The 23,847-nt window shown below is 33.4% G+C and overlaps 2 protein-coding genes across 11 annotated transcripts in view; one reads left to right on the forward strand and one right to left on the reverse strand.

Moving 5' to 3' along the window:
- Positions 1-21,299, forward strand: part of RICTOR (RPTOR independent companion of MTOR complex 2) — a 102,573-nt gene extending 81,274 nt beyond the window's left edge. For 5 of the 7 annotated variants that reach the window (XM_016147944.2, XM_016147947.2, XM_016147949.2 and 2 more), the window contains 10 exons: positions 270-499; positions 2,440-3,448; positions 3,751-3,822; positions 6,689-6,866; positions 7,655-7,739; positions 8,608-8,841; positions 11,769-11,924; positions 12,273-12,396; positions 13,615-13,753; positions 13,860-21,299. In XM_016147944.2, the coding sequence (XP_016003430.1) occupies positions 270-499; positions 2,440-3,448; positions 3,751-3,822; positions 6,689-6,866; positions 7,655-7,739; positions 8,608-8,841; positions 11,769-11,924; positions 12,273-12,396; positions 13,615-13,753; positions 13,860-13,934 (2,302 nt within the window). In that variant the 3' untranslated portion in view covers positions 13,935-21,299. Of the gene's footprint in view, positions 1-269; positions 500-2,439; positions 3,449-3,750; positions 3,823-6,688; positions 6,867-7,654; positions 7,740-8,607; positions 8,842-11,768; positions 11,925-12,272; positions 12,397-13,614; positions 13,754-13,859 lie in introns of those variants that run through there. The other 2 variants (XM_016147945.2, XM_016147950.2) reach the window with 2 other exon arrangements.
- Positions 21,176-23,847, reverse strand: part of OSMR (oncostatin M receptor) — a 39,384-nt gene continuing 36,712 nt past the window's right edge. For 3 of the 4 annotated variants that reach the window (XM_016147954.2, XM_016147952.2, XM_016147951.2), the window contains 3 exons: positions 23,654-23,735; positions 23,040-23,112; positions 21,176-22,696 (listed from right to left, as the gene is read on the reverse strand). In XM_016147954.2, the coding sequence (XP_016003440.2) occupies positions 22,136-22,696; positions 23,040-23,112; positions 23,654-23,735 (716 nt within the window). In that variant the 3' untranslated portion in view covers positions 21,176-22,135. The remainder of the gene's footprint in view (positions 22,697-23,039; positions 23,113-23,653; positions 23,736-23,847) is intronic. The other variant, XM_016147953.2, reaches the window with a different exon arrangement.

Consider the following 23,847-nt stretch of genomic DNA (forward strand, 5'->3'; position numbering starts at 1 on the left):
TTAATAAGTCATTCTATTTTTATCATCATGATATTGAAGTTTACCTTGCAAGTAAATAGCGAAGTGTAGTGTGTCCAACAGCCCTAATATTCCAGATTTATCTTTCATTTTATTGCTTGTAATTTACTCAATTCATTTTAATATATTTTCAGTTTTTAATAGTTTTTCAAGAAAATTAAAATGTATATATAGCTGACTCATTTTGTGGTTGTTATGAGAAATCTCAGTGTGAAATAATAAACTGTCATTACTACATCCTTTACATACAGAACCTGTGTATATGTGCTTGGGCTCATAGCAAAAACCAAACAAGGCTGTGATATTCTAAAATGTCACAACTGGGATGCTGTAAGGCATAGTCGCAAACATCTGTGGCCAGTGGTTCCGGATGATGTAGAACAACTCTGTAATGAACTTTCATCTATCCCAAGCACCTTAAGTTTGAATTCAGAGTCAACCAGCTCTAGACATAATAGTGAAAGTGAATCTGCACCATCAAGTAAGTATCATCACAGGTTTTATATAAAGTTAGCCAAAATTAACATTTGTATTTGTAATCTGAAAATTTAAATGTATTTGTTACTTTCCCAATTTACTTTTTTCAAAGACGATTTGGCAATAATAGCCTATTAGAGAATGCATATCTTTTCACAGCAGAATATATAGCCTCCCATCTACATTGTTCTCTCTCCTTGCTTTCTAAATAGCTTTGGAAAATAACTACTTACAGAGTTAAATAATAAGCCATGTGCCGGAAGAATCATTCCCTTTGTTTGTCATAACATCTAATAAGTAAATGTTTATTTGCCTACTCCTTCATTTACATAGTTTTTTATTTTCCAGATACAGAGAGTGTTGAGCCAGAATGTGTTTGTTAAGAGATATTCACATGTTCATTTCTAAGAGACGAGCTAAATTTTAAAATTATATAATGAACTGTTTATAGTATCAAAAATTAATTAAATAAAAAGCAATTTGTGATTTTCAGCCCTGCACTAGTAGTTGTGTAAAATTTGAGACATGGTTCTTTTTAAGAAGATAGTGCAACATTTATCAAACCGTATTTCACCAGATCTAAGATGTCATGAATTCTAAGATGCACTGGTATTTTATGTACCACTAAAAAAAAGAAGGAAAAATACTGCCTATTAAATTAGGACATATCATTGATTGCAAGATGCATCCGGATTTTAAAGATGTTAAGTGTGAAAAGTGTTTATCTTACAATTGACAGACTCCAAATTGGAAGTGATGCATTTTGCAGATTTATTTAGGATTTCATTTTGCCTCCTTTCAAAATATATTCGAAGTAGTTTACAATTATTCAACAGAAAAATTAAAAATAGAAATAGTATAAAATCTCATGTATGTCATTAGACACATGGATTGGCTTTTATTAGAGTTAGACACTAAATTTAAATGAGTTAGTACCTAAGACAAAATGATAAAATAAACATAATTGGTTTAAGCATGACTTTAAAATGTTACGAGTTGGTTCTTTGTAAGTATATTTTAAGATGGGGAATTTATTTATTATAAGATTAATTTCTCCTGCCTATTGTGATTTGAAGGATAAACCGCCAGGAATGGTAGCAACAAAATGAACATTTATGGTTGAGTCTTTTCTTTTTTTAACTTCATCCTGAATTTTTGGAGGTTTTGGAAAACCAATTGGAATAATGAAATTTCATGTAAACTGTTCCATGAGTTCTGTAGTTTTTTGTTCTGTTTTTTTGTTTTGTTTTGTTTTGTTTTGTTTTGTTTTGGAAATAGCAGAACCACCTCATAATGAGATAATTTTTCATTTTATTCAAGTCCAAATTCTGGATCTCAAGAAAGCTCACACACACACACAGTATTTTTTATTGATTAAATTCAAAATAATTTAGTACAGTTTTCTTATAATACAGATTTAATAGAATGAAATTCTTTTTTGGGATGGGAGATGGGGAACATCATATTAATTTCCTAAGGGGGCTGCCACAAAGAAGTACCACAGATTGAGTGGCTTAAAACAGAAGTTAATTCTCTCACAGTCTGGAGGCTAGAAGTCCGAAATTGAGGTGTCAGTGAGGCTTCAACCCTCTGAAATTCTGGGTAGAATCTTTCCTCGCCTCATCTTACTTTGTCGTGATAGCTAGCAGTCATTGGTGTTCTTAGCTTGCAGCTGCATCTCTCCAGTACCTTTTATCACATAGTATTCTCCTTGTGTGTCTCTCTTCCATAGTCTTCTCATCTCTTATAAAGACACCAATCATATTGGGTTAAGGGCCCACTCTTCTCCAGTATGACGTCATCTTAACTAATTACATCCGGAGGAGGCCTGCAGTTTAACCCTTTATTTTAAAAATTTTTACCCCATATGACAAAGAAAAATTTCTTGAACTGTTTCACTGTTACCATGATTCCATTAATCATTTAAAAATTCTTTCATCATAGGTATGTTCATTATGGAAGATGACCGGTTTGGCAGCAGCTCTACTAGTACATTTTTCCTTGACATCAATGAAGATGCAGAGCCAGCATTTTATGATCGACCTGGACCCATAAAGGATAAAAATTCATTCCCTTTCTTTGCTTCTAGTAAACTTGTGAAGAATCGTATCTTAAATTCACTTACCTTGCCTAATAAAAAACATCGTAGTAGCAGTGATCCAAAAGGAGGGAAGCTGTCATCTGAAAATAAGACAAGCAACAGGCGGATCAGAACATTTACGGAACCTAGCGTTGACTTTAATCATAGTGATGATTTTACACCCATATCCACAGTACGGAAAACATTACAATTAGAAACTTCATTTGTTGGGAATAGGCACATCGAAGACACTGGTAGTACTCCAAGTATTGGAGAGAATGAATTAAAATTCACTAAGAGTCTTGGTACAGAGAATCACAGAGAAAACACAAGCCGAGAGAGATTAGTTGTAGAAAGTTCAACGAGTTCACATATGAAGATACGTAGCCAAAGTTTTAATACAGACACTACAACAAGCGGCATAAGTTCAATGAGTTCAAGTCCTTCACGAGAGACAGTAGGTGTAGATGCTACGACTGTGGACACAGACTGTGGAAGTATGAGTACTGTGGTAAGTACCAAAACTGTTAAAACAAGCCACTATTTGACACCACAGTCTAACCATCTTTCTCTCTCCAAGTCAAACTCAGTGTCCCTGGTGCCTCCAGGTTCTTCTCATACAATTCCTAGAAGAGCACAGTCCCTTAAAGCACCCTCTATTGCTACAATTAAAAGTCTAGCAGATTGTAACTTTAGTTACACAAGTTCTAGAGATGCCTTTGGCTACGCTACACTGAAAAGATTACAACAGCAAAGAATGCATCCGTCCTTATCTCATTCTGAAGCTTTGGCATCTCCAGCAAAAGATGTGCTGTTTACCGATACCATCACCATGAAGGCCAACAGCTTTGAGTCCAGGTTAACACCAAGCAGGTGAGCAAATATTTAAAAATGTATTCATATATTTAAAAATGAAGAATAATTGTTGCATTTTAACAGACTTAAGTGTAAAGCATCAGCCAGGTTTTACATCTACACTAGCCTCAGAACTGACCTTTTATAATTGTTTACTATGGTAGGCTAAAAGCTCCTAGTTACCCGATATGATTTGAAATGGATTCTTGCAGCTGCGAGGGGGGAAAAGAGACTCTTTTAGGCCCTGAAAGTAAACCTATATGCTTTGCAAGGACAAACAAGTCACGAGCTTTTTTTTATTTATTTCTTGCTTCTGCAAGGGTCGATTTTAAAAAGAAGCATGTCGGGGGAATCAGGAGCTTAAGACCTACAATAACAAACAACCTTTTCAGGTAGGTCAATTTAAGGCTCCAAAAGTTGACCTTTTTTTTAATCTTTACGATAACTGGAAATTTCAGCGAAATTCTTTTTAGTTTAAGTAGCTGTTATTATTAAGTAGGAACCTAATGAACATTAAATGAATTACTTGGCCCTCAGGATTCAGCAGTACTAGTTTGTCTGACTCAAGAACATTTAGGAGATTTCTATGTCATATCTAAAGATTATATAGCAAGCTGGTCAAAGTAAACAATTTAGGTAAGCAATGTGAAATTTGTTGTAAAAATTTCAGTACCTACCTTGTTCTTGGACCAAGTACTTCTAAAAAGTTTTCCAGTTTTAGATTATTTATTTAAATTTATTTAGTATTTGTCAAGTACTGAGAATAGTGCCTAACACATATGAAGTATTCAGTAAAAATTTCCTATTGTTATCATAATTGATAATCATGTCTTTAATCCATTTGGCTCTTATATAACCAAGATTTTAATCACATTAAGAAGTTATTAGGCAGATTTGTTTCAATAATGCTAACATATTTAGTAGAAGAGGTAGCAGATAACTAATTATATCCCCTTTGGTAGAATTTCATAAATTATTCAGTAATGGCTCATATATCTAGAGCTCACAGGCTTTAGCAACCTCGTCAGTTCAGAACAAAGTCAGGCAAACCTCTCACCAGCTCACCAGTATAAACCTATGTAGTAAAGTTCATGAATTTTATTCAAAGAATGTGCTTCTGACCCACATTCAGAGTTTATTAGGATTTATTCTATCCTAATAAAGCAACAGTTAGAAGTTTCTACTGGTAGGCACAGCATAACAGGAAAGGGCAGTTGATAAAATTGGTAGTAAAAGAGGAAACTTTTATGCTACAACAAAGTATTTGAAAGTATTTGAAAACTCAAAGGTTATAGCAGCCTGCTCACATTCAGCCAGGGGCACTAAATAACACAGCACACTGAAATAAGCATCTTACAGCTCAGTACACTAGCCAAAGTGCCGTTAACTCTGAACTATCCAGTTAGGTTTATTATGTCTCATTGCAGTAGGCATTTCTTCCCAAATCTTACCCACCTAAAGCACAGATAAAAAGTTACAGTGCTTAAATATTCATAAGAATAAACCAGAAAGACAGTTACTCCAAATCACTTATTCCTAATCCAGTCTAGGTTCTTAGGATCTTATTTCCTATATTCTGTGTTAGAACAGGAGAAAGAGATTTGGAAATTTTATTCCTAGAGTAAAATGCCAAGTCATTGGCATTATAAAGAATGAATAGGTGTTTTTGATTTCTTGGAAGGAAAAAAAATAAAAACAAGAAGCAGTCAAGAGAAGGAATAGCTTAAACAAAGGGATGAAGGCATAACAAAACTTTACATCCATCAGATCTTCATTTATTCTTCAAATTTTATTTAGTACTCACTGTAGTAGGTTCCATGGAGGAAAAAAATTGTGTCAGCATAGCCTTTCTATTCCTATTTCTCTTCTTTGGTTAGTTCAGAGAAAATGAAAACTCTCAAATAATGCCTTGTAATTCAGGCCGAGAAGATTTTTTTTTTCCTTATAAAATTAAAAGAGTAGGCATACCAATAACCTGTGTTAAAATGTATAGCTTAAATCCAGCAATCCTGTTTCTCACTGAGATGTTTCTTTGTGGCATAGTAGAAAAAACACCAAAGTATAGAAATCCTTAATCCTTAATTTTAATCCTGGCACCAAGTGAATAAACTCAAACAAAGTTCTATAATATATACTGTAATGTCTCATCTGCTTGGAGTTCAGTAGCTTTGCAAAACTCAGCAATCCAGAACAAAGCCAGAAAAACCTTTAAGTTGCTCGCTGTTATAAATCTGTTTAGTAAAGTTCATGAATTTTGAAATATCTAGGCTTTAGTTGCCTCATCTAGTGGAGATTGGACCAGATCAGAAGTTTTAAGCTTTTTCCATGTTGCTTTTTAAGTAGAGAAATCCTTCCTTAAAAAAAAATGTTTCTCTGGTAACCTAATCTGTGGAATAGGTATATTGGAGGTACTCTAGTTGAAATAGGGATTGGGAAGGTGAGTAATCCAATAATTCTTTCTGCCCACTCCAGCAGTCCTTGGGCTTTATGGAGTCAAGAGGTATAATAAGCACAAGTTAAAAACCATTGACCTATTTTATGAAATTTTTTGTAAATTTTAGTTATGAGTTTTAAGGTGGACATTAGTAGAAATTAAAGTAGTTTTTTTTTTCTCTATGATAATCTTAATAGCCACTGTTTATGAATTACTTGGGTTTCCACATAGCAATGTACATATACTGTGGAATCTTGCCTGGTGCTTTGTATGTATAAAGCAGATACCTAGTAAATGTTTGAGCATGTCTTCTACATGAATAAGAATCTGTATAAGGAAGGTGTATCTTATGGAAATATCAGCAGACTATGCTTGTTATGGAATCACTAGTAAGGAGGAGTGCATTGAAGAAATGTTAGTGTTTCATGTAAGGCTATCTCAGTAATATTTGGAAATGATACAATTTTGGCTACTTTGTGTCTGTCTTCTGTGTCACATAAATCTTATGTTGATAAGCACTGAAGTATTTACCACACAAAGAATAAGTAATTCTTGTTTTTCATAAAAATAGTATTAAATAGAGTTATTCCTGAGAGACCACAACAGTTGTTTTTGGTAGCAGTCAGCATTTCATTACTGATGACCTTTTATATATCAATGTGTAATAGTTAAATATTTTTAAGTATTTATATATTCTCAGTAAACAAGATAGCACGGTTTTTAGTACTTGACTACTATTATGAAGATGTGAAAATAAATTATAATTTATATGATTAATATTACAGATCAAGAAACTAACGCAAGTGTTTTTTATGGTGTTATAGGTTCATGAAAGCTTTAAGTTATGCTTCATTAGATAAAGAAGATTTATTAAGTCCTATTAATCAAAATACCCTGCAGCGATCCTCCTCAGTGAGGTCCATGGTGTCCAGTGCAACATATGGCAGCTCAGATGACTATATTGGTCTTGCTCTTCCAGTAGACATCAATGATATATTCCAGGTATTATAAATACTCTTATTTTCTTATGAGTTGGTTTCCTGTTTGTTTGGTTTTTTTTTTTTTTTTTTCATATGCTATAAACTGCTTACTAGGAATTATAGAGTGAATTTGGAGAAAGTGATTTTTTAAGGAGGTTTCTTTTAAAGAAATTTTATGACAATTATTTCACCTTTCTGAACTTTCTCTTATTTAGTATCTTCCAGTCCCCAGAACATTATCCTTCTCTTCCCACACTAAATCAGCATCTTATTTGATTTATCAGTATATTCTATATAGAAATTTAGTGAATTACTAACCTTGCCTTTGAGTCACATTTGACTTATTCTTTGTAAATTTTTTAAATTGGAATATAATTGACATATTGTGTAAGTTTGAGGTATAATTGTATTCCTTCTTCTTTTAAAATTCTTGATCCTATTTATTCCATACAGGGCAGCCACATATTGTGTCTAGTGGTATAAGATGGTCCTTATCCGGTGAGATACTCATAGATCTTTAGGTGTTAAATAGTACTGAAGAACACACATTTGCTCAGAAGTCAAAAGACATTTGGATAAATTCTAAAAGAATTAATATCCACTTAAGTCACCAAGAATAGATAAGGACTTTAAGAGTTATTTGTTATTTTGTCAAGTTTTGGTAATTTAACTTTCTTCAATACACTTTTCTTTGTAGGTTTATGTGCTACAGTAATTCTATTTAAATTGCATTTTATTTTATTTTTTGCTAATATTCATAAAGTAGAGTTCTTTTATAGCAAGACTTACCATGATTAATATCTGTTTTAGGTAAAAGATATTCCCTATTTTCAGACTAAAAACATACCTCCACATGATGATAGAGGAGCAAGAGTTTTTGCCCATGATGCAGGAGGTAATGCATGGTTTTGTTTTCATGAGACGTCTCTTTATATAGAAAAGAAAAATTTTTTAAAAGAAAGTTAATTAAAAAGAAAGTTCTTTTCAGTAGGATGACATTATAAATTCAAGTATACTTACTTCTAGGTCATCTTTAAAATTATACCAACGTAATTGCGTCAATTTAAAATTAAACCATAATTTGTGTGTGTGTGTGTGTGTGTGTGTGTGTGTGTGCGCGCGCGCGCGCACGCACCTGAGAATCTTAGAGTGTTTTTCCAACTAAGTACCCAGCCTCTAAGAAGAAAAAACTACACCAGTTACTTCTATTTTAAAAAAATAATACATGAAAAATTTGTAACATTAATCCACAGAGGCTAAGACATAGCCATTTGGCCAAAGGGGAGAGAGAGAAATGTACTTATATATTACATGATCTCTCTTTGTTATGAATTTGTTATGAACTGTAATACTTTAATGAATATGTGCATATCAGCCACAGGTTTAAAGCTTCATAATCTTGACTATTTTTTTCTTAAACAAGTACCTCATTAGACTCAGAATTATTACTTTTCATGTCCATATTAAAGATATTAATAATCGTAATGATGCCCTAATTGTATAATCTCAGTTTTCTGTTTTGTATCTAAAACCCCATATTAAAGTAGTACAAACATATCTGCTGACTTTAATTATTTTCTTAATTAAAGCAGTTTTTCTTTTTTCTTCCCAATTAAGGTTAGATTTGGAATGATAAAAGGAGTTGTGTGTTTTTTTTTTCTCCTTGTTTCCCCTTTAAAATTTCATGTAGTTTAAGGTGCCTTTAAAGAAGTGTCATTGATACTGTTTTTACTGAGTTATGTTTTATATTTGCTTATGCACAGGTCTTCCATCCGGAACTGGAGGTCTTGTAAAAAACTCTTTTCACTTGCTACGACAGCAGATGAGTCTTACGGAAATAATGAACTCAATCCATTCAGATGCTTCTCTGTTTTTAGAAAGTACAGAAGACACTGGACTACAGGAGCATACAGACGATAACTGCCTTTATTGTGTCTGTATCGAAATTCTGGGTTTCCAGCCCAGTAACCAACTAAGTGCAATATGTAGTCATTCAGGTGAGTGAGTCCTCCTAGATGAATTCATCTGAATTTTAATCTACTCCAGTCACAAGTCATCTCCCAGCTCTATAGATCATCCGTATTACTCCATTCTCACTACTTTAACCTTAGTTCAGTCACTTAACATCTCCGTGTTGGAATGTTAATATTTCAGTCTCTAATTTTGGTCCTTTCCAATTCATTTTTAGACTGTTGCTTGGAATTAATCTCTTGACAGTTATTTACTTGCTTGCTGTTCATGGCCAGCACACACACTCTTTGTATAATTTGTCTCGTGTCTTTTTTTTCACCATTCTCCTCTTACAGTTGACATACCATTACTGACTGACTTGAAGTTTTTGAACAAAGTGTGTTCTTTTGATTATGCTCTTTTCATAATTCTAGGCATGAAAGACATGTTTTCCCTGTCGTTTCCTTGCTCCTCCCCTTCCTCACACACATGTAAGTTCACACACGAGCACACTGTCTATTTGGCAGATCCACCTGATCTTAAGTGTCAGGACTATTTTATCTGCAAAGTTTTCTCTAACTTTCTTGAGTTAGATGTTTACTGTCCTTCCTCTCTACTCTTCATTGCCCTTTGTACTTAAATCTCTTTTGGTAATTATTGCTTGGTTATTTTTTTCCTTCCACTCAATAAGTTCCTTCAGGTTACAGTCTGTTATGTCTTTTCTTTTTCATAGTTCTAATACCTAGCTGCATACTGCTTTGTATAGTTGGCACTCAGTATGAGTGCTCCAAAGGAAAATCTTGCTAACTTTCTTTTATATTTGCTGCTCCCCAAGAGAATTGGTTATCAGGAAGTTATTAGAGAGAGAGAATCCCTCACAGAAGTTCTTAATTTTTTTATAAATAATTGTCTCAACATTTCCCATAAGTATATTGAAAGTTACCATTTTCTGGTAGAGAAATTTAGCTTATGATTTTTCGAATTAACCCTTATGGATTTATGTATTTTTTTGTTTAGAGCTTTTTATTCTTTCCCCTATGCTTCTTGTCTCCATTTTGTAATTAAAATATAAGTGAAGCTAGAATATTATTAAAAATAGAGGAAATGATGAAAGCAAACAACCACAGTTAAGCAAAAATTAATTATATGGATAAAATAACTTCAGTTATGGAAATAATCTTGACGTGAAATGTCTTGAGTAAAAAAGTATGTCTCAGGTTCATTGTATTAAATACTTCTTAAGAGAAAATGGAAAATAAAGGTCTTTAAAGGTAAATATCATTATCTGAATATACATGGTTTTGCCTTAAACAGAGTTATAAACTCAATTATCTTCCATGAATAAGAAAAAGTAGGCCAACTAGCTATGTTTCTTCCCCCATTTCCAAGGGTTTTTAGTTCTCCTTGTCCTTCCGATTTATAAATAGTGCACATATTTTGCCCACATGTTCTCTGAAGTTTCCATTTAACTCATGTAATTATTTCATTTAAAAATTTTATCTATATGATTTAGCATGTTTCACACACACACACACACACACATACACACACACAAATAACACACCATATGTAGGAAATGCCTTCTGTTACCATTATACTTAAGATGCTGTTTCTCATTGCCAAATGGGGTACTTACTATATTGGAACTTGGCGTAGCTAGAGAAATTATTTTTTTTAAACAAGAATGAATAAACCTTTAGAAATATGATGCAGTTCTAACAGATTAGAAATGTTAGAAATAATGGTTGGTTAAATAAATTAGTTTATAACTTTTTAGGAGCATATCAATTGAAAGTATAACTTTCTTACTGTTCTGCTGGAACATTTTTTCATTATACTCCCTGGGTAGCTCATCAACTGAGTCTAAAATTAAATATTTTGGCAATGGTTTTATTTTTAAATCAACATATAATTTGAGTAGAATGTTTTACTTTTGAGTGCCTTACAGACATATGATTTCCTTAATAATCAAAATTTTAAAATTATGCTAAATTTATAAATCTTTTCCAAGGAACCACAAAGCAGTTTATGCTTAGTATTATGTAAATAGTAATCTTAGGAGGTGCCTAGAGGTGAAATGAGGTGGTGATATTTCTGTTCTGTGGGAAACAGCATAGAGAGAGGTTGTATGTGTTGACATTGGTCAAGTTTCGTGGACGTGTAAAAATATGCCTTTTTTTTCCTTGTGCTATAGTGGAAAGAGTACAGAACTAGCTACGAAGAGGTCTTACTTTCCAGCTGAGCGTGTCTCCTCTCTCTGAATCTCTTTTCTTTCATGAGATGAAAGCTTTAACTAATTTCCAGTATTTCTCATAGTACTAAGCCTGTATGATTTTCTGATTGCCTAGTGTTACTTCCTAAAAGAATAACCAAATACTTCTGATTTCCATTTGTTCTAATTACTTGAAGTGCTCAGGAAGTTTTTAAATAAAAAAAAAAATTGATGTCATTTTAGTAACACTAAGTTGTTGAGTTCAAAATTCCATCTTAGTATGTAGTAAATTTAATTCGAATCAATAAACTGATAAGTCATATACGTGTGTGTGTAGTATCATCCCACTTTTTACCCAAAGAGCAAAAAAAAATTTTTTTTTTAATTGCAAAAGATCTGAAATTATATATCAGACATTTCACCATATCTTCTTATGGAGAGTGGTATTTAGTTTGGGGGTTGGAGGGAAGGGACGGACAAGGTGCTTTCATTTTTTATTCTATATACATCTTTATTTGAATTTTCAAATAATTACATATTAATATATTTGTAATTTATGAAAATAAAATTTTATATAAATATCTTTAGAATTTAACAGATTTTACTATCTGAGTAGTCCAAATTTACGTTGAACATCCTTATGGAAAATAATTGTTGAAAACTTGAAAGAAATTATAAAGAATCCTCTCTATAGTATACAGTATAAACATAGGAATTAAGCCATCGCGATACTTTAATTGAAATAATTAATTTTGCCTTTAGACCTTCAAGACATTCCATATTCTGATTGGTGTGAACAGACTATCCATAATCCCTTAGAAGTGGTTCCCTCTAAGTTTTCAGGGATTTCTGGATGCAGTGATGGCGTGTCTCAAGAAGGCTCAGCCAGCAGCACCAAAAGCACAGAATTGCTACTAGGTAGGTTTTCAGATTCAAATCCAAGCATTGCTAATAAAACTAAGTTTTTGTTTTTGTTTTTGTTGTTATTATTCATAAATAATGTCAATTTAAAGTTGTTTCAAAACTCTGACAAATCAGTTTTAGTGTGAGGCATATTCAGCCAACTATTGCACCTATATCAGACTTTCATATGTACCTTCTTAGTTATCTGCTTTCGTTAGAAAGAATTTTGTTCCCAAAATGATCAGCAGATCATGTGCAATTTATCTCAGACTCAGGTCCTTAGGTAAAGTTTAAAAATAAATTCCATGAGGTATAATCATTTTCTGTTGTGATATAGATAAAATATTTTAATCTTCTTTTCAGGTGTTAAAACAATTCCAGATGATACACCAATGTGCCGTATACTCCTTCGCAAAGAAGTTCTAAGATTAGTCATTAATTTGAGTAGTTCTGTTTCAACTAAATGCCATGAAACTGGGCTTTTAACGTAAGTTAATACTAAGCATGAATATTCTTTGTTTGTTCTGCTTTTTGTGGTGAAAACGATACTTGTAATGCTTGAAAGTTAGACTGATTAGTTTACATCAGCATGGCATATCTGTGTGAGGCTAGATTTTCTTCATGAACTTCATCCAAAGTAATATATGATAACAGGTTAAATACATAAGCAAGTATGTAAGTCCAGCTATCTTCTATGAAGCCAGACTTTAAAGAGATCTGTGAAAATGTAAAACAATACCACTTTTCCCTCTTTTTCAGTTTTGGAAAATATAGTTATTTTTCATTAAAATATGTGTATTTATGTTAACATGTAATGGGTTTATCTTTTGAATGAATTGATATTTTGAGATTTTTCTCTAATTTCTAATATGGTAATTATCAATGGCCAATGGCTATCATCCACAAAAAATATTGGGGTCAATAATTTGTAAGAAAGGAATCTTAAGACCAAAAAGTCTGAGCAAAGCTTGCCTACATAAAACAAATAATATTTTCTTGTTTTTATTTTTCTCTTTTTTTCTTTATCTTAGTAAAAGTTGCAGAATTTTTATTGTTTTTCTAAATTACAGCAACAGTAAAGAAAATTCAGACCAAATATTTTAGCATTTTTGGTTTGTACTATTTAAAGCAATGGTCCTCACAAGAAATGCACCTCAGGGTTTTCTGCAGGGCTTAAAAACAAAAAAGCAAGCAAACAAACAGTGACGCAGATACCAGGGCCCCACTTCAGACCTCCTGACCAGAAGCTTTAGGACTAGTGGGTCCTTAAACTTTGTATTACCCCACCCTGCCACGGGTGATTCTGAGATGCTGTCCTAGGTAAAAGCCACTGTTTGAAGGTTGAAAGAAAGAGATAGCTCTGTCAAGGATATTAATAATGTTAGTCTAATTTTAAAAACATATTTCCATTTTAAAACAATTTTGAAAATATTTTAGTCATTCTGCTGATGCATTTAGCAATTTCTCATGTCAGTGGAAAAGAACATTTCTACCTTCTCAGGAAACATTTGGATTTTTATTATTTTAAAAAATAACATAAAACATGTGTGAGGTAGGAATATTTAATATTTTATATTCTTACCACAAATATGCCATTTAATCAATATCTGGAGAAAAAAATATTTAAAAAGCAATACTTTGGAGGAAAAGTAGTTAAGTAATTATTACAGTTTTCATCACACTATAGCCTTGTCTTTCATTTTAGAATTAAGGAGAAGTATCCTCAAACATTCGACGACATATGCCTTTACTCTGAGGTTTCCCATTTGCTGTCACACTGCACATTTAGACTTCCATGTCGGAGGTTCATACAAGAGTTATTTCAAGATGTACAGTTTTTACAAGTAAGTAGGATTTGTACTTCTGACATTTATCTTTCAAGAATACTGTGTTTGAATTAAGTCGAAAGAAGAGATTATATCTATTTAAAATATCCCACTTCTTTCCTAGATGCATGAAGAAGCAGAGGCTGTATTGGCAACACCACCAAAGCAGCCTATAGTTGATACATCAGCTGAATCCTGACCTCATATTTATGATGTATATAGAGGGATACTATATATATTCATATTTATGGAGTTCATAAATGCCTCAGAAAATGCTGACTGGGCAGCAAAGACGGGATTATCCTGTACACTGTTCCAGCAATTATTGGTACATGACCAGTTGAAACTGCAGACTTCCCTAACCAAAACAACTTCCTTTTTCCCCCACTGAGCCCTTTTGAGGGTTCATTGTTCATTACCACAGTTTTATGAGTTTTAGTTACTATTGTGTGCAAGAGCCAAGCACTGAATACCTACATAGGTTTTCTATTTTTTCATTTTAAGTGTGTATTAACAGTGAACAATAACAGGATATGCAGAAGCACCCTTCACACAGTTATTTCTGAATTCTTTTTTTAGGGTAAATAAAAAGATGCCTTGTTTGCTAACTAATTCATGGAAACCAGGAATCAGTGTCTCTGAGGCTGCATCCTGTTACTACAATGGGGTGTGCTATAACTGCTGGTAGGAGAGGGGGAACTTTGGCCCTTCCATATTTTCCTTAATGTTTGTAACACTACTTCAAGAGGTTTGTAACCTCAAAGCAAAAGAAGAGCCTCAGCAATCCGGAATTTATAAGTTATTTTGTTACTAGACTTGCTTAAAGTTTTTTATTTGTTTTTTTTCTTCTCTCAGTTTTGTTGCAATGTGTTATTATGGGCTATTTGAACCTATTAAGGTTTTTCACTACAGTTCCTGATTAAAATCAAAAAATCATTTTATAATTCAGATATTTCCCATTTATAGAATGCATATATTTTTAGTGGACTTCCGTTTTCATCAACTTCCCATATCACCATTTTAAACAGAAACTTGAACAAGCACTATTAACTTAGACCTAAAGCAAAAGAAAGCATTAAATAATACTTTGGATCTCTGGAGGAAAAGATGTTTGCCTATGATTTACTACACATTCCATGGGAAAAGAAGAGCCATAATTCCTTTTAATGGCACTGTTATTATGATTAAAAATTGTAGTGAAAAGCCTTAAGTACCAAATTTTAAAGCAGCAGTAATTTAATTTTTATATCAGTGTTCATGTTTTGCACAAACTAAATGCAGTGATAGGTGAGTTTATGAGTACAGTTATTGCCCTTATCACATTTGTGAAGTTAAGTTGATGAGGGCAAAGTTTTGTTTATTCATATGTTTAATTTGTGTATGTCTAAAGATATTTGGAAATCTTTACAGGAATTAAACATATATGCAAATTTGTATATAAAAGTAGCATGGCCATCATCATTAGAATGCTTGTAAATGAAAGGATTATCTTTTTTGAGGTCTATCTATAAACTGAAAAAAAAATCCAGCTGGACTGATTAGGACCCTTTTTTAATTCCATTTGTGTATACCATTTTTACAGTTATACATCAGCTTTGACACAGTCATAGTACATTGATTAATATTTTCCTGTATTACAAATCCTTTTTATAATGGGCTTGTTCTCTGAGATCTCTGTAAAGAACCCTGTGAACTAGAAAGTGTAACTCACAGAGATATTTTTTTTTTTAACTTACTGGCACTGAAAGTTCCAGCTGGGATGAAGCATTTCATCTCACTTCACAACACCTCTGACTGCACTTCAGTGAATTGTTCTTATGTGCACTGTGTAGCAACTTACGTTATAACAAAGCAGATAAGGGCTGTAAGCTGCTGCTTATGTTAAAAAGTGGTTCTTCAGATTTTCTCTCATAAAATTCAGTTGAAGATAAAACAAACACTTCTTTTTTACACTTATCACTGAACCCAAGTGTTTATTTAAATGTCAACAGTACTTTTAAGAGCGTTGCCTGTCACCTTGGTCTTTGGTCTTGGATGATTAAACTGCCTTCCAGAGAACCAAATGTCAGAGATACTAGACCAAATAGTGGTTAAAAACTCCAAAGGAGGTAATATAGTAATCTTATTCACAATGGGATTAACATATTTTAGACATTCATTTTAAACACTACCTCAGTTAATAAAAAGTATAAAATCTGTGGTTTAATCCCTCAGAAGTTAACAGTAATTCTTTTTTGGTCACACACACACAACTACCCCTATCCCTGGACCCCGCCTCACTCATCCGTATTAAAATGAAGTCTTCGTTACTGTTAGCCTGACCAGTTTTTATGACTATTACTTTGAAAGACTTGTGTGTATACATCATGATATTTTCCTATAGCACTTAGTTTGGGGAGACACTCAGAGCTTTGTGGTTATCAGTAATTTAAGAAGAAAATGTACTTAAATGTATAGTGCTATTTGGTTTATCCATGTTTCACTGACAGGTCTAATATGTTTTCTTTGAGTACTTGTTTATATAAAAGTAGACTTTAATGATGAAAAATGCTCACATGGAGTGCCAAGTGATTAATTTAGGTGTTTAAAAATAATAAATTATAGCAGAAAAGATTAGGAATGGTGTCATCGGTAATAGAAATAATTGAGAAAAGTGTCTATAAATAATATTACCTGACTATAAAATACCAAAATAATGTCAATACTGTAGTTTTTTGAGATTTTAGAATTAATCTTAGTCCATATAAATTTATACTGTTGCTAATTATTGATAATTTGGAGGAATTCGGGCAGTTCTGCTGGTTATAAACTGTGAATTTCTAATTGTAAAGTGAATTGTTATTTCTAATTGAAAACTTTTTTTCAAGAACAGATTTCAGCTTCACATACTAAGTAAATACTGATAAATAAGGAAATTAGAAATTAGTATTTGTAATTAAATATGGTCTAAAATTTCTTATAGTTTTATTTCCTGTTTATGCTTAGGTAGATTGGAGAGGGGAAAGTCTCTTCTCCCTAATTAAATTTTTTTCTAATAAAGATTGGTAGCATAAGGACATTCTGTAAGACAGTGACATTAAAAGAGGCTCTCTGGAGGTAGATATATAAATTATTACACTTGTTACTCTAACATCATGTGTAAAAGTCCTTTTAAAATGGCGGATAGTTTTCAGCTCTTTTATCCAGAGCTCGAAATAATTAAAGCTGAGTTTTTCAGGGCATATTACAATGGCAAAGTGTTCAACAGTGAGGTGTCAATGCTTATTTAGATTTGTCTACTGATATTTATATAACTTTTTTTCATTCCATTCAGAGGATGCCTTTTATCCCCACATTAAAGCACAGATCATTAAGCAATAAAAACCAATCAAATTATCATCCAAATTATTACTGCAATTATTTTTTGCATGGTAAGAGTGAGGTGCTAATTTTGTGTGAGATGAGCTTTGTAAACCACCTTGGGAAAGGTCCTTTGGAAGTAAAGTATTTCCCCTTTGTCCTACACTTCTAGTTTTGTCTCAAATTCACAATCCATTCAAACATGGGGGAAAAAATAGAATTAATTGCCAGAGTTTTGTGACCACTGATATTGGAATAAAAGAATATTGCAAATTTTCTAAAATGTAGGTTGGGAAAGGTCTCTTGTCTCCCATTCAGGAAATAAATTATTACCAGTTTTACTTTCAAGAGTAATACTACAATAAGAGTTTTATTATAAAAGCATACCAGTAAAATTAATAGCAATGCTTATCAAACAATATTGCAATCTAAGAATCTTTGTAAGAGTATTCTTCTTTTCTTTCAGTTCCAGGTGCCCAGGGTATTTTTCATTCATAATAGGTTTATATGACTCCCACAGAGAGTGGATTATCTACCCTTTGGAGTATTTTTGTAAAGTAGGTGGATAGCTCTGCCACAGCATGCATAAATTGCACATTTCGTTTGACTTTCTTTATAAAATATTTAATTTGAAAAATATAATTTATGCCAAAAAAAAGTATACCTTGTAATTTTGCCACTAAAAAGGTTGATTTAGCACAAAATGCAAAGTTTTGGGGCAGAAGGGGAGGGAGATAAAAATTTTTCATAGATAATAGTTGAAAAATGTTCTATTACTGGCCTGTCAGAAACCCTAAAGCTGCATTGTAAAACAAATGGTGTAAATTAGTTTCGAAAAGTGGTAAGGGGTTGTGAAAAGAATCTCAGATTAATGCTCCCTGGCCACATGATTTTCTTCTTTTTTATTTAGTAATACGCTGCTACATTTTTGGAGGTTCTGGTGTTTGTAGGTCACTGAACAGACATTGAAATATGATTTATATTGTATAACTGTAACATAGAAAGATAAAGTATTTATATATTTTCCGTAAGAATATTTCATTGAGTTGTGTATAATTTAAATAAGGTTTGTCCCCAAATGGTTTTGCTCACCTTGATTTTTTGTTGTTTTGTTTTTGTATAATGTGTACATTTTATGTCAAGGGCATTAAAAGCCTCCTGAATTATAATCTTATCAAAGGGATACATTCTTAATAAAATGTACTTAAAATTTTTAAACTTGTATTGTTTATTTGAAGTTTTAAAACAGTGTCGATTTGAATAATATACCACTGAGGGTGATATATGTGATATCTAGTAAAAGTGACTTTTAGTTACCACAGATAAGAATCGAGTTCGGCAACATACTAGTAGCTTGTTCCAAATGTGTTAAAATAACCATTTACACATTCTTAACCATTCTTCATAATCTAATCAAGCACATAACCTTTACAGTTTTGTTTTTCAGCATCAAATCATAATCAGGGATTTGAAAAAATCAGTCGATCTTTAGAACAATTCTGAATTTTTTGAAGAATTAATATAAATGATGAGGGTGACCTATGGCCACCTAGTGGCAAAAGAAAATACCACAAGGGAAATTACCAAGCCTCGAAAATGAAATTCAATGTCAAAGCTAGGTAGGTCTGTTATAGTTTGTTAAATGTGACAAAATGTATGTCTTGCTTTTAGAAATAGATTTGTTTTGGATATTTTGGTCTTTAAGCACATTTCTGTATATCATTTTCCCATTACTTTCCACTATAAATGTATATTGTTCAACAAAAACAGTAGGCCCCCAAGTAAACTAAAAAGTACAGTTAATCATCAGCTGATCTTTGAAATATGCGATAATATTGATGAACTTCAGAAAGTATGTTCCATTTTTAAGAACTCTTCAATGTTCAAAAATACTCAAAAATAAAGTACTGTCTTAGCCCATTCAGGCTGCTATTAAAAATACCACAGACTGGGTAGCTTTTAAGCAATAGACATTTCTCATGGTTCTGTGGACTGGAAGTCTGAGATCAGAGTGCCAGCATGATCAAGTGAGGGCCATCTTCCGAGTCCCAGACTTCTTGTGTCTGCACATGGAGGAAGGTACTAGAGAGTGTCCTGGGGTCTCGTAAGGGCATTAATCTGATTGAGGGCTCCAGCCTCATGACCTCCCAAAAGGCCCCAACTTCAAATATCATCATTTTTGGGGAGCAAGATTTTAACACAAATTTGGGGGTAACCATTCAGACCAGAACAACTACTTTTTTATTGATTTCAAAAAAAGACAAGATACACTAAAATTTTGTTTCTTTAAGGCTTATCATAGAGCACTGAGACACTATATTTGCTTAGTCCTTTAAGTTGAATATGTTTATTGTGTTATATGTATCACTTTAACTGCTAATTCTGAAGGATTTTTATCTTCTATTTTATCTTCTTCTACTTTATGCAAAATATTTAATGTTTTGTAAATTCTTTAAGATGAAAGCCAGCTTATCTTTCCATAGAGCTCTTAGAACAAATATTAGATGTTGCCTAATTCAACTTGATCTTCTTATCAAATAAACATTGTAGTGGAGTATTTGTTTCACCAGAATTAGTATAAGTTGGATGTTAGAATGTCAGCAAGCCTTTCAACAGGTCCATGGCTTTGTTGTATGACTAGCCTGTTCCCAGTCTGAACCATCATGGTCCCCTATATCCAGCTGGGGACCAGTCTCCAAGCTGATGTGGTTTATATTGGTCCTGCCCACTATCAAAATATCCTGATATTTCTAAGGAATTATTACTAATTTGGTTTTAGGTACAATCTTTTAGTATAATGGCTATGTTAGAAAAAGCCTAGAGAAACAAATGTTTACAGGTAAAATCACATGATTTGCTTCAAAATAATATCAGGAAGGAGAGTCAATAAGGGTATGGATGGCCTGAAACAGTCATGGGCTGAAACAACTATTGGGGCCAATGATAATACAAAGGGATTATCAAACTGTTCTGTTTTTGTGTATATTTGAAGCTCTCCATAAAGTTTTTCAACCACTGACACATGAATACATATTTGTTTCTGAATAACTTTTTAAAGCAATGCTTTTGAAATGATATATAGTATTGAGAATTGTTTTTAAATATAATTTATTTGGTTGTTATATAAACATGAGAATGTTTATAGCCAAAACTATAGAGTGATGCTATAAGCACAAAGTTACGCCCAGCACTTCCTACCGGTACTTTGTTACATTTCAGAAAGATGTCTTCATCTGATTTAGGCCAGTGATTTTCAAAGTTGAGTGTGCATCTGGATGCTTGGTGAAATATAGATTTCAGACCTCGTGCCGCAGAGATTCTGATTAGGAGGTTCAGAGGCACATTTTTAGTAAGCTCATGAGGTGATTTATCAGCTATACTAATTGTTAGATTTTCATTTCATTGACACAAACACAAAATAATGCAATGGTGAAATATTTTAATTAAGGCTTGTTGCAACAAAAGTGATTTCAAGGTTTTGTGGATTATTTTTCAAAAATCTATATAAAAGATATTACTTACAAATCAGTCATCACTGTCAGTGACATTCTGTGTACTTTAATAATTGTGTCATGACAAAGGAACACAAAGTGATGACAATACTGGCCCCAAAGTCTTCTCAAAACTATTATACTAATCAAGATACTTGTTTGTACTATATTAGGAGTTCATAACCAGTTTTCCTAGCAAAGGGCTTATATACACAGAAGGAAAAAGCTGAAAAGTCTGAACAGAAGTCCTGGTTTGTGTAGGTATGTTTAGGCCAGATGACAGCCACCCTACTTTGTGATGTGGGTCCTTTCTTTTCTTTCTCCATAGTGTTAAATGGCACAGTACAGGCCCTTTGGTACCAGAGGTACAGGCAGCGTTGTTTCCATCACAGCAAACAAAAAGAAACCCTTGTTTGTGCTTGTTAGAAATGTGATCAACAAATATTAAGGGCCGAGGGACAGAAGGAAGAGAAAGGAACATGTATTGAACACGTATTATGTACTAGGTGCTTTGCATATATTCGTTCAGGAGACAAAGCTGCTGCTGAACCAAAACAACTTCTTCATTCCAGATAGCTTTTTACAGTTATGTCTAGACAATATCCAACAACATGGTTTAATTTCATTTATTAGGTTAGCATAAGAGGGATATAAATGAGTAAGGGTATATTGTCATGATCCAGACAACTTATCAGAGTCCAAAGCATGCTACATGAAAACTTATAGTTATTGGGAAAAAAAAAAAAAAAAGGAACCATAAAATGTGAATGGAATTACTCAATGATATAGTTTCCTTTTTCTATTTGAGGTAGTATCAAAAATTCTGGTAGAGGACTAGTGTTTACTACGTAGGAGTGATATTATCTTGACACTAAACCAGGAGTTCCTTGCCAATCCCAAGCTTTAACTGTGGTAAGCTAGAGGGAAGGATAGTTTTGGGGATCTTACTGATTCATTCACATCTTACCTATTAGACAAGGTCTGTGCCCCCAGAAGAGTTAACTTTACTGTGCCAATGAACCGCAGATTCTTACTGCAAGACAAATCTAAAATCTGTTTTGGTCTCAGCCATCTGTGACTTTTTAAATGAAATATATTCAGAATAAATTAACATTAACAATCCGTGCTCTAGTAACGAATAGTTTGTGGCCTTTATTAAAGCCTTGTATCTAGTTCCTTCACCCTTAAGCTATTAAATGTGGAGTAAAACTTAATGGAAATATTTCCTCACTAATGGCTGAACTTCCAGGACTGTAGCCACCCTGTCCAGTACTGAGTGGATGGGATCTGTCCCTATGTCAAGTGCCAAGGTGAGCCTAGAACTCAGCAGTGACAAAAGCCTGTTCCCATGATCCTGCCATTTCTACAGCAAGCCTGTTCCAAGGAAGGATGTTAAGTCTCATAGCCTCTGAACTTTGAAACGTAGCAAGACATTTGGTCTTGTATAAATTAGACCTGCCAGTGGTGACAGCTCACTAGGATTAAGTACTGAGATATCTGGTGATAGCATAGTGCCAGTTATGCTTCTCTCGGTGTCTGTGTAGCATAAATCTATGGAATGGGTATATGATTAGCGGCAGTGTTCACCGTGATCTAAAAGGGTAATGGAAGAGAGGCTGCTATTTTCACTCGGGGAAGGCGAAGTGAGACCCAGTGGCACAGCCATTTGCATTTTATACTCAGACACTGGTGGGTTTGCTGGAAAGCTGTCCTTGTCTCCAGACATGGGCAAAGCCAGCTGGGACACATAATTCAAACTACTTTCTCTGGCTGAGATTTCTCCCAGGGAGTTCACATAGTTTTTTTCTAGTGTCTTTAGAAAATTTTCAGGTGAAGTCAATAGTCCCACCTGACTTGGTGGGGTTTCTGGGGGTATTGGGACATGGCCACAAGAACCAGAGTCAGAAGCTGTTTGATTATAGGTGAAGTTCTCAAAACAGATGCAGGGGCCAGAGCTGGAATAGTTCTCTGTTGGGAGGAGGTAAAGGTAGACAGGCTTAGTACATTCAGTTTCTGTGAGTGACTTCTTTGCACCTGAGAAGTGTATCTTCCTTCCTTCCAGCTTGTTTACAACTTCAATAGCATCTGGAATGCAGTCATTGACATTCATTATTGTCAGATGAGGGTTCTCCTAAAAGGGAAAAAAAAATATGTAAATATAATTGTGTGTGCGCGTATCAGTATGTAAAGTGTGTAAAATGCACTTAAAGCTTCAATTTTCCTTGTGTTACATCGTGGTTCTGTTAACGTAAAGTGGTGTTTAAAACAAAACAAAATAAAACAAAACAAAACAGGATTTCCTCTGACGGACGAAGTCAAACTTCCATTCACCCATTTCATGGCTTTGTGAGCAGAGTTGGCTTTTCTCTGTTCTCTCTTCCTGAAGAGATCTAGGGAAGTATGATTATTACAGCCCTGACCCTGGATTAGAATTTAGTAGGTATATAGTATCCATGCAGTTTCCCAACATTTACCTTGGATTTTATTAATGACAGGACACTGCTCTTGTAAGGGTCTGGAATGTCAGGATAACACTTCTCCCTCATCCTAGAAAAAAAGTGAAAATTAGACTGAATTTTGCAATATGGTGAAGAGTTAAAGAGTCGAGAACTCTGGAGGCAGATCCTAGGTTCTCATCCTTGCTCTGTCGCTCACTGTGTGACACTGCGCAAGGTACTTAACCCGTCTCTGCTTTAATGTCCTCATTGGTTCAATGGAAATAATTACTGTAGTCACCGCAGTGTTGTGAGCATTGAATGAGTTGTTATGTGTAAAGCACTTAGAACATTGTCAGGCAGCCAGTAAGTGAAACGAACATCAGCTATGGTTATTGGACAAGTTTTATAATCTTTTGAAATGGTTATTGTTTATTGACCAGAAAATTTTAAAATATTAAAGATTAAAATATTAAATTTTAAAATATTAAAATTTAAAAATATTAAAATTTTTTAATATTTCCTTTTAAGCTTCCTCTGTCCTTTTCCTTTTCAGCATTTTTCCCATATTCAGTGTGATTTCTATTTTATTAAAACTCATTTCTAGATTTTCCTCTGACTCTCTTCTTGGATAATCTTCTCCACACACTTACCATTGAGTCTTCACATAGCACAGGATCATGATGAGCAAAAGGCAGAAAATCATGGGGAGTATGATATGTATCAGTATATGAGCTGGAGAAGGAAAAAGGGATATTTTGAATGGGTACATTCCCCTCCTCAAAGGAATAAAAGTAAGTTTAAAGACGAAAGTTAATTTTACATGCTTTTTTTCTTCCTCAAAAGT

The sequence above is a fragment of the Rousettus aegyptiacus genome, unplaced genomic scaffold (genome assembly GCF_014176215.1).
Source record: "Rousettus aegyptiacus isolate mRouAeg1 unplaced genomic scaffold, mRouAeg1.p scaffold_m13_p_8, whole genome shotgun sequence".
Classification (NCBI taxonomy): Eukaryota; Metazoa; Chordata; class Mammalia; order Chiroptera; family Pteropodidae; genus Rousettus; species Rousettus aegyptiacus.